Genomic DNA, 11,630 nt, shown 5'->3' with positions numbered 1-11,630 from the left:
CAGCCACATGAGGTCGGTCTGTAAACCAATTCTGCACCTGACAATCCAGTGATTGACATAATTATTCACCGCAGTTGGGATACGATGACATGCAACTCAGCGAGCCTGATCACCCGATCCCGTTAGTCACCTCTTACAAATTGATTTCTGAAGACCAATGCTAACCCGATCCCGTTAATCGACTCTTACGACAAGCATGGTTTGGTGAAAACCATATTCTCACCCGAATCTACACATTTCGTCATGTGAGTACAAGACCGGGGTAAAATGTCCAGGTATAAACAGTTCCAGTATTGAAACATGCAGATTTAGAGGTCGGTGTATGTTTTAGATATGCGAGTAGCGATTTGTAAACACGTGGATGTTGAGGTCGATGTATGTATTAAATAATGGGTGTAGTGGATGTAAACACGCGGATTTAGAGGTCGATGTATGTTTTAAATAATGCGTGTAGTGGATGTAAACACGTGGATGTTGAGGTCGATGTATGTATTAAATAATGGGTGTAGTGGATGTAAACACGCGGATGTAGAGGTCGATGTATGTTTCAAATAATGCGTGTAGTGGATGTAAACACGTTGATGTAGAGGTTGATGTATGTTTTAAATAATGCGTGTAGTGGATGTAAACACGTGGATTTAGAGGTCGATGTATGTTTTAAATAATGGGTGTAGTGGATGTAAACACGTGGATGTAGAGGTTGATGTATGTTTTAAATAATGCGTGTAGTGGATGTAAACACGTGGATGTAGAGGTCGATGTATGTATTAAATAAGGCGTGTAGTGGATGTAAACACGTGGATGTAGAGGTCGATGTATGTATTAAATAATGGGTGTAGTGGATGTAAACACGTGGATTTAGAGGTTGATGTATGTTTAAATAATGCGTGTAGTGGATGTAAATACGCAGATTTAGAGGTCGATGTATGTATTAAATAATGCGTGTAGTGGATGTAAACACGTGGATTTAGAGGTCGATGTATGTATTAAATAATGCGTGTATTGGATGTAAACACGCGGATTTAGAGGTCGATGTATGTTTTAAATAACGCGTGTAGTGGATGTAAACACGTGGATGTAGAGGTCGATGTATGTATTAAATAATGCGTGTAGTGGATGTAAACACGCGGATGTAGAGGTCGATGTATGTTTCAAATAATGCGTGTAGTGGATGTAAACACGTGGATGTAGAGGTTGATGTATGTTTTAAATAATGCGTGAAGTGGATGTAAACACGTGGATGTAGAGGTAGATGTATGTTTTAAATAATGCGTGTAGTGGATGTAAACACGTGGATGTAGAGGTTGATGTATGTTTCAAATAATGCGTGTAGTGGATGTAAACACGTGGATGTAGAGGTCGATGTATGTATTAAATAATGCGTGTAGTGGATGTAAACACGTGGATTTAGAGGTCGATGTATGTATTAAATAATGGGTGTAGTGGATGTAAACACGCGGATTTAGAGGTCGATGTATGGTATTAAATAATGCGTGTAATGGATGTAAACACGCGGATTTAGAGGTCGATGTATGTTTTAAATAATGCGTGTAGTGGATGTAAACACGCGGATTTAGAGGTCGATGTATGTTTTAAATAATGCGTGTAGTGGATGTAAACACTTGGATGTAAAGGTCGATGTATGTATTAAATAATGCGTGTAGTGGATGTAAACACGTGGATGTAGAGGTCGATGTATGTTTTAAATAATGCGTGTAGTGTATGTAAACACGTGGATTTAGAGGTCGATGTATGTATTAAATAATGCGTGTAGTGGATGTAAACACGTGGATGTAGAGGTCGATGTATGTTTTAAATAATGCGTGTAGTGTATGTAAACACGTGGATTTAGAGGTCGATGTATGTATTAAATAATGCGTGTAGTGGATGTAAACACGTGGATTTAGAGGTCGATGTATGTATTAAATAATGCGTGTAGTGGATGTAAACACGTGGATGTAGAGGTCGATGTATGTATTAAATAATGCGTGTAGTGGATGTAAACACGTGGTGTCAAGTGTCCGATTCCTACTATATCATAAGCATGTGCTTGCTTTTGTATCCCTATCAAATAATGATGATACCAGGTGTTCGCGAATACAATTTATAAATGGATACATGGAAGTAATGTTACATATGTTTCACACTCCGCATTTCTTGTTATCAGTACCTCTCGTTTATATATTAAGGTATGTTATTTGTGTCAAAATGTATACAGCAGTCACCATATAATTGTGCAACTTTGGAGTTTTAGCACGTAATGCACCTGCAAGATTCACGCATTATATAGAATACGTGTTACGTCTGCTATAACTGAAGTGTTTTATAAACCGTCTAAATCCAAGCAATACCAGGAAAACAAAACAAAAATTCGGGATACCTTATAGTGAAACAATAGCTTAGCGGTATGCAATGAATTTAAAGACAACGTTTGAGAGAAAGACCACGTGCAGCAAGCAAACAGAACACCCTTTCATGACCGACCCTGAGTGTGTACAATAGAACCAAATCCGACAGACATTTTTCATCTCTCTTAAAAGCCGTAGAACAAATCTAAAACAACTTTGATCAACAATTTTATGGCTCTTACACACTATCTATGAACTATAGGAAACAGGTGTACAATATATTTTGCCTGCGAACATGTGCTTGAAAACGATATTCATAAAATCAATGTGACACCTGCTGATGAATATATGGCACAAGTCAAAATAAGAAATTGCACCGGACACAATTGTTACTACCGATGCGTCAAATCTCTTCTCTATGTCTACCACAAAATCTTTTGAAATCAAGGCTGAGGCTTTGAATGTGTAAGGGGGCAAGGGCGGCCCAGTCGTCTAAGGCGCCGCGTTTCTGTGTGCAGAGTTGCGTCCCTTGGGCACACCAGAAACCTATGATTGTGGGTTCGAATCCCGGTTCGCCCCAATTATTTTTCTAGGTTTGTCAGCACCATACCCGTGCTCGTGGGTTTCACCGAAGTGGTAAACGTCTAAGACCTGCATCACTTCGGGCTTTCGTCCCACATTAAGCTGACATGCCGCGCTATAACTGGAATAATGTTAAAAGCGACGTTTAACCCAACTCACTCACTTTGAATGTGTAACCATAGACGGACTGTGAGGAAGGCCTGGAACAAATATATTTGAGGAAACATTCCTGTACCGCCACATGTTACATTTGTCCAAAACATGTGGCCGCAAAAGAGAACCCTGCAGGGTATCAATGACGCAACTGTATTAGAGTGAGTGAGTGAGTATGGTTTTACGCCGCTTTTAGCAATATTCCAGCAATATACTCATGTCGGGAATCGAACCCGGGTCTTCGGCGTGACGAGCGAACGCTTTAACCACTAGGCTACCCGACCGCCCCCAACTGTATTAGAAGAGTGACCTTTAAGGGGGAAAACTGTTTTTCCAGCTGTTGTAAAACACTTTCTTAACAAATGTAACATTGCAAATAAGCTTGCCTTATTTCTATCCGATTCACCAGCTGCACGGAAACTATAAACCATATTGGTGCACAATAGCCACCCCAGCACCACCAACAACACGACAGACACCGTTGTGGGGATATCGTGTACAGCAGCTGGGGCAGGCAGACGATAAACTTTGTGAAATTATCACATTTTATGTCGAGAAGACCCTTGGCCATATACAGACGAGTTGGGAATACTCTGGCTACTGAAGACAACAATTTATAAGGCTATTGCCAATGGGTATACATACACTATATCATGTTGTGACTCATTATCAAATATTTGTGTCTTAGAAAATATCCACAGCATATAAATAACTTGCGTGGTTTATCTTGTTCTGAAAACACCCAACCTCCAACACATGCTTCATACTCATAATTCATTATTGCAATCTTACTAAATTGTAGAGCCGCCAGAATGATACTGACACCTGATCATCAGCAGGAACCTAACATTTGTATTTGATGTGCGTGTGTAGTATGTTGCAGGCAGTAAAATTGAGAGAGGACTTTGATATCTAGACCCCTCCCGTTTATAAATGCTGGATCCGCCCTTGATAACCCTTGTCACGAAATTGCCCTTGCTCAGTGTTGACACAGCGCGAACGATATCATTATGCTAGCGAATGAGGTTAAAATGGGGATTGCCTAAATAAAATGTGCACTGTGTGACTTTTCTTTCCAGCGTGAGCAAATTGGATCAGGGGCTGCAAGCATGTTTGCAACAGAAGTGACCTAATTCTAAGCTGACAGCTCTCCCCGACTCTGGCTTGCATTTTTGCACCCGTTTCAAATGTCAGCTGGGAATACGACAGCAGGCAGTGAGTGAGTGAGTGAGTATGGTTTTACGCCGCTTTTAGCAATATTCCAGCAATATCACGGCGGGGGACACCAGAAATGGGCTTCACACATTGTACCCATGTCGGGAATCGAACCCGGGTCTTCGGCGTGACGAGCGAACGCTTTAACCACTAGGCTACCCGACCGCCCCGACAGCAGGCAGATTGCACAATGCCAATTAGTTCAGCTACTCGTCTGGCTTGTACAGAACGGGGTCGGTTGTTAGTCAAAGGGCCGTAAGAATATGGAAACCTATAAGGGACAGAATGAAGTCATGATCAGGAGCAGTTCACATAATGGTCACAGTGGTTTATACCTGATATCTCTGGTGATATGAGCTCAAACGCATTGTATTTGGTTTAAATACATACAGAAAGGAGCTATGCATTACCTTGTAACGTAAGAGGTGGATGCGGTGCTAAGTTACAGTAGAAGTCACTCAGAGACAATACATGGGAGTGGAGCACCAAGGCAATAGTATGATCAGGTCGGGAAACTGAGTGAGTGAGTATGGTTTTACGCCGCTTTAGCAATATTCCAGCAATATCACGGCGGGGGACACCAGAAATGGGCTTCACACATTGTACCCATGTCGGGAATCGAACCCGGGTCTTTGGCGTGACGAGCGAACGCTTTAACCACTAGGCTACCCGACCGCCTCAAGTCGAGAAACTGACTCAGACAGGTTGCTAATCATGTCAACAGTGTCCCTTATTTGTGCCAGGATATGAGGGATCCAGGATTCTTCCCTAGGGTCTGTTTCAGCTCCGTACCCGTTTGATTGTTTCACCAAAGTGGTAAACGCCTACGACTTGTTTCACTTTCGTATCCCTGCTTCATATCATGCCGTAATATAGCAAATATTTACATTTAATCTGTGCAAATAATGCGTCCTGCAAAAAGCTGATGATAGATAGCAAGTACGTTTTAGGACATCTTCCTTTGCAGTTGACGGCAGTGCTTCCTACCACCACAAACACATCACTGATACTGACGATTGCATAGAAATGGATTCATGACTCAATTTGAAATTCTGTAGGAAGCATAGTACTCGATTATTCACTGCACACCAAGCTGTTTGTCCACTAATCACATATATATGTTTAGGAAACTACTGAAAAAGACCCTGATCCAGTTCAGCAAATGCTCCACTGTCAACGTTCAAGGTTCCCCGTCAACAGAGAAGCAGTGAAAGCTTTTGTCTGTAATTGAGTCGAATTGCAGCGGTTGCTGGTCTGAATGTTGACTGAATGTCTAGTTGGCGTCCTCTTTCCTTTGTTCGACTTTGCCCGACATTTGGAGCAAAAGAACTGATCCTGACGAAGCAAAACAACTTTACATTATACTGCATGTCACGTACGGTGCTTAAGGCAAGCCGACTGCACAAGGACACATTGACACATAATGATATAGTGTATGTACACCTATTGAAAATAGCTCTATGAATTGTTGTCTTCAGTAGGAAGAGTATTCCCAACAAGTCTGTATATAGCCACTATACACAATATTTTAAACATACATCGCCCTGTAAATCCAAGTGTTTACATTCACTTCATGCATTATTAAAAACATACATCGACATCTACATCTATGTGTTAACATCCACTTCACGCATTATTTAAAACATATTTCGACCTCACATCCACGTGTTTACATTCACTTCATGCATTATTAAAAACCTACATCGATCTCTACCTCCACGTGTTTACATCAACTACACCTCTTATTAAAAATTTACATCGACCTCTACATCCACTACACGCATAATTTTAAACAGACATCGACCTCTACATCCACGTGTTTACATCCACTACTCCCACTTTACTCCCAACTGACTGACAATTATTTCATGTCAGACGTGTTATTTGACTAGTACATGTGAGCCCTAGTGAAGATCTTGGTAAGAATTGGTCTTCAGTAACCCATGCTTGTCGTAAGAGGAGACTAACGGGATCGGATGGTCAGGCTCGCTAACTTGGTTGATGCATGTTATTATGTCCCAATTCCTTTGATCGATGCTCACGATGTCACTCAACGGATTGTCCAGACTCGAATATTTACGGACCGCCGTCATATATAGCTTGAATATTGCTGAGTGCGGCGTTAAACAACAAACAAACAAACATGAGGGTTGCCCTTTTGCAGATAACGTCTTCAAAGAGATGATATTGTGTTTCAATGAAAGTCATAACGTATGGTAACTTCGTTTTGCACCATTCCTATTTGCAACATATCCACTGGGCGTAGACGTCGATTTTCACCAATCCGTGACATTGCGTGAGCGTTATTTTGGTGAAACAAACGTGTTTTTACGAGCACCTGGCAGCTACATAATCGCATGGACAAACCACGTGTGTGAATATCATGCTCCCAACAAACACGCAAAGATCAAAATTGCAAGCCGTGGATTAACAGCGATATTGTGAACCACGACCTAGACATCGAGGAGATGTCTTCATGAATATGTTTAGAGCGATGGATTATTTAATTTCAGTACCTGAAGAAAAAGTTGTTTATGCTTACGTCACCGTGACTGGATGATTTAATGAACTGGAAAAAATCCCATGACAAATGCAGAAATGAAGGTGATGGGTAAACCCCAAACCAGCGGTTTTGTTCACGCATGTGCAATGCATAAGGTGAGGTGAGGTGACATGGGGTTTAACGTCGCGTCCAAGATTATTGCAATAACATAGCGACGTGCATGCACGTGTGTGTGTGTGTGTGTGTGTGTGTAGACTTGTACTAGTCCATACTGATGCCGATTCATAGTGCTAACTCACTGAGATACCATGCCGCAGTTTAACACGCATACCCCTTCCAGACGAGTCCGAGCCGACCAGACAGGGTAACAACAAGTACCATCTTTTTATGTCTTTTGGTAGGTCGCGGATCGAACCACGGACCTTTCGCTCTCCGGGCGGACGCTCTACCACTAGACCGCGGAGGCAGTATGTGCAATGCATGAAAAGTTACAGTCAATATGTGTATAACATGCTTTATTCATGTGCAACTGAACTGCACTCTGGGTGTTGAAAATGCGACATATTTACATAATTTTATCTCCTCCACCCTTCCACCTCCAACCACCACCGAATGTGTGGACTGTAGTTAGTGCTTGAGCGCATACTGCGACTCGGGACACTTGTTTGTATTACCGGGGTACATCAGGTGACCCAGTGTATTTTACTCGAGCACAACCCTGGGCTTTTTATCATGACTTGCGCACTGGTAAAGTAGGTCACAACAGGCCCCGTACTGAGTCTCAAAGTTCATCTCTCTTTCTCTCTCTGTGTGTGTGTCTCTCTCTCTCTCGCTCTCTCTCTCTCTCTCTGTGTGTCTGTCTGTCTCTCTCTCTCTCTCTCTCTCTCTCCTGGAAGTTACACTACTTCATAACATTTACTTTTCTCTTTATTAAGTTATTACATGCTAAGATACAAGAGACAAGAGAAAGATAGTAAAAGGTTTTAATTTCCGAAATCTTGCGAAATCCAGGCACAGGAAATCTCTGTGGATAAAAGATATTTGTCACAATACTCCTATACGAGATTTGAAAACTACGAAATACCAGGTTGCGACGGGATTTCAGGAGAACACTTTAAAAAGTTCAAAGGATATATCTCATCCATACATGTAACTCTATTTAATGAAATACTCACATCTGGCAAATTTCCTAATGAATAGAATGATGTAAAGCTATAATCTGTCCGTAACACAAAAAAAGGTTCAAAAAGCCCCTAAACAATTACAAAGGAGTTTCTTAACTGAACGTTTTATGTGTCACAGAATGTGTGATTGCCAAATATACTTGTAAAGCCAAGTATACATACACAGAGTAATGGCTTAAATATTTCCGGGGATGATATCTCTTTTAAACCAATAAAAATGAAGCACACATTCTCTTTCATTTTACAATGTGTTAAACCAGGACAGTCGAAGCAAGACATCAGATATTTTTTCCGAACTGACACTGCTCTTATACTGAAATATACACTGATGATTGACATTGTTATCATGACCATCGTTGTGACAAATGTTTTGTCATATAATGCTATATTGTACTTACACGCAGATAAACTACAAAGTTGTCATTTGGACATCTCAAATTTCTCAAATAAAACCAAAATTCGTTTCACATGGAACCATAAGGTGGTAAGCAATGTATCCATTCTAAAACGGTGGCTATCCTCTCAAATGTTCCTTGGAATGGCTTTGCACTTGAAAGGGGGAGCATTATTGGCAATGCCCATTATTCCTATCAGTGGTTGCAGCGTTCCACTCGGAGGGACGAACTTGAACCTCTGAATCAATGTGGTAAGAATGAGGAACAGTTCCATGCGGCCTAGTGACTCCCCAGGACATGCTCGGCGTCCTGCAAACCAGAATAACACGAGGAAAGATCATTAAATGATGTACACGAATGACATATCTTTTGTTTGGCAGAGTTGTGGGTTTTGACTACACATGTATGTTTCATACATTATTAGTTCATGTTGTAATACATGAAGAAAACGAATGATGGTCGACTTTATTGTCTCGGTTAACATGGTAATGTCTATATGCATAGTGTGTGCAATAGGGACAACTTTTCTCAGAAACTACTGCCATTAAACAAAAAACAACCAACCAATCCTTATAGGACTCTTGTTTATAGGTCACTACAATATGAACAAACTCAATTTAACGTGCCATTTGCGGAGGGTAGTGATAACGCTGTTTCCCAGATTTGAATATTGAGTTTGATACATGAGTTCTCACGTTAAATATTCTATTGCTTATTATCATTAAAAACGTTAGGCAGCAAAAAACGTTGATACCATCAGCAAAAGATTCTTACCAAGAGAAAAAGTAACTAATTCATCCCTCTTTCGGTATTTTCCTTCATGGTCAAGAAAGCGGTCAGGTCTGAAATTTTGTGGATCCCCCCACGTTGCCGGATCATGAAGCACAGAGTTCAACATAGGGATAATAGTGACACCCTTGGGGAACGTGTAGCCATTGAACTGGACATCGTGGGGGACTGTGTGTGGCACCCCTGCGGGTACCATGTCTGCGTGTCTCAGGACTTCTGAAAGCGTGGCTTCTACGTAAGGAAGGCTGGTCTTGTCCTTCATGGAGGGTCGTCTGCTTTGCCCGACGTGTTCTTGGATCTCCTGGAAACACTTCTCCTGAACTTCCGGATAATGAAGTAGGTGTAGTAGTGACCATTTGATGCTGTTGGCATTATCAAACGTTCCGGGTGCGAAGATATCAGTCAGAACCATCGATAGGTGACTTTCTAAACAGAAATGATAATGCATTAATTATTAAGACAATGCACAAAATGTATGACGATGGATGGATTCAATGACTTTTTCATTTCTTCAGTTTTTTAAGGTTTTCGCTGATGGATCTTTATGCTTAGTATAAAGGTGCAATCGGAAATTATCTTTAAAAAAGATACAGAATTGTCAAATAAAAGCGATAAAATTCTTAGAGTTTGAAATCCAAAAGGACATTGTATGATTCTGACTAAATCAAAAGCATCAAAGACAGGTGTTTTCTTAAAGCCGTCCATTATACTGAAAATATTTTTTTCCCATTTGCATATAAATGTATACCATAAATACACTAACTCATAATACATAATTCATTTTACCATCAAAAGTCTCGTCTCTTTGCTTGCGGTGTCGCACCTCTTTGAGGAAAGCGGAGGTGAAATCTTCAACGGGTTCATCTTCGTCGTAGTTGTTGACGTGTTCCTCAATGTGTTTAACTACTTCTTTCTCCAGTACTTTGATGTTTCTCATAAGGCGTTTATAGTTAAAGAAATCTCCCGGTAGAAATCTCACAACTGGAAACACATCCAAAACGTTAGCAGCTCCTAAATCAGAAAACGTCTCCTCTAATGCGTCTAGCAGCCTGATGAATCGTGGGTCATTATATTCATAATGCTTTCCGAAACAAAGGTCAGAAACGATATTAGACGTAGCATTATGGAGAAGTCGTTTACAATCAAACTCATTCGAACCTTCATCCTCAAATGCTTTCAAAAGTTTATCCAGTTCTTGCTGTATTTTCTCTTCTATGGTTGACCTTCCCACCCCGAACTCTCTGAGAGTGGTGACAGCGAACTTTCTCATGTCTTTCCATGTAGAACCGTTGGTGCTTAATATTCCTATAATATAAAGCATATTTACATAATGTTATTTGTTGACATCGTCATGGAATGATGAAGCTGTGTGGTTCTTCTGGGTTTTTTTTATATATTTATGATATATACAATATACAATATTGATGGGATCCTTTAAGGCTATACTAGTTGAAGATATACTTCTCGAATTTAATATTTACGAAGTAACCTTCAGATCCCTACTCCCTTCATTGTATTGGAAAAATACCTTGTTCAACACTACATTCCTACGAAGGCTTCCCGCCGTGATATTGCAGGAATAGTGCTAATATCGGCATAAAGTACGCTCACACGCCACTACATACACCAAAATCTACAGTTACCTACCTTTGTTGTGACTAAAGATATCCGATAGGAAGGAGTGAGGCCTGTCTGAGAAAACATCAGCGTTCTTGACAAGGGCCTCTTTGTGGACTTTGTAGCCGTTTAGGACGATGACGGGCTTGTGGAAGATGTACACGCTGAAGATGTCGCCATACTGACGTCGCAGTTTGCTGAAAGCCACTCGGGGATCGGCATCCATTTGAAAAATGTTGCCCACCAGTGGTAGAAGAGGGGGGCCGGGGGGAAGTCCAGGGGCACGCCGCGTTGACAGCCATAGAATTAGTAATACAGTGACAAACACTAGTATCAGAGATGTATTGAACATCAACAGTCCCGCCAGGAGTGCGACAGCAGCCACAATGGCAGCATTGCTTTGATTTAACATGGCTGCCATGTCTAGTTGCCGAATGAATGTAGCTTATGTCGCTGATGCTTTTTGTAACCCAGTGCACCACAGTGTGCCCTCGAACTGACGTCTACTCGGAATTGTTTGGTCGACCGTGTGTCACAACCGATACAGCACTTCTGTCAAATATCAAATATCGAACTTGTGTATAGTTATTCAGATGGTCTTAAATGGTATTTAAAGTAACAGCTCCTGGGTCAGGCCATAAGTGGTAATGGTAGGGGTAATAAATTTAGACTCGTCCATTGAAACTGCCCCTACCAACCCAGGCGATCGCCATGTTTGTTTTCTCTTTCTTTACAATGTGTCATTTATAACACTAAAGCACACATCTCGTTATGCCAGCTTTAGTATGCTACATACATATTGATGTTTAACCTTACAGTATACGTGTGATATGTATGTTTTAAT

General features: G+C 41.0%; 1 protein-coding gene across 1 annotated transcript; it reads right to left on the bottom strand.

Moving 5' to 3' along the window:
- Nucleotides 1-7,796: 7,796 nt before the first annotated feature.
- Nucleotides 7,797-11,388, bottom strand: LOC139468363 (vitamin D(3) 25-hydroxylase-like). Its single transcript, XM_071250280.1, has 4 exons — nt 10,817-11,388; nt 9,956-10,474; nt 9,155-9,595; nt 7,797-8,689 (listed from the first exon to the last, which is right to left on the bottom strand). Exons 1-4 carry the CDS (start codon nt 11,205-11,207, stop codon nt 8,508-8,510), a joined length of 1,533 nt encoding a protein of 510 aa, XP_071106381.1. The 5' UTR covers nt 11,208-11,388; the 3' UTR covers nt 7,797-8,507.
- Between the last annotated feature and the right edge of the window lie 242 nt (nt 11,389-11,630).

Source organism: Haliotis cracherodii, unplaced genomic scaffold (genome assembly GCF_022045235.1).
Source record: "Haliotis cracherodii isolate W230 unplaced genomic scaffold, xgHalCrac1.p SCAF_1, whole genome shotgun sequence".
NCBI classification, from domain to species: Eukaryota; Metazoa; Mollusca; class Gastropoda; order Lepetellida; family Haliotidae; genus Haliotis; species Haliotis cracherodii.
Note: the sequence above shows the minus strand (reverse complement) of the source record. Positions and strands in the feature narration are given on the sequence as shown.

What these genes read in the sequence shown, in the direction of transcription:
- LOC139468363 (XM_071250280.1), bottom strand. Translation starts at nt 11,207, where the DNA reads ATGGCAGCCATGTTAAATCAAAGCAATGCTGCCATTGTGGCTGCTGTC. An exon ending in TATCTTTAGTCACAACAAAG is followed by an intron (nt 10,475 to 10,816) that starts GTAGGTAACTGT and finishes TTTATATTATAG; the next exon opens with GAATATTAAGCACCAACGGT. An exon ending in ATTAGTTACTTTTTCTCTTG is followed by an intron (nt 8,690 to 9,154) that starts GTAAGAATCTTT and finishes TCTGGTTTGCAG; the next exon opens with GACGCCGAGCATGTCCTGGG.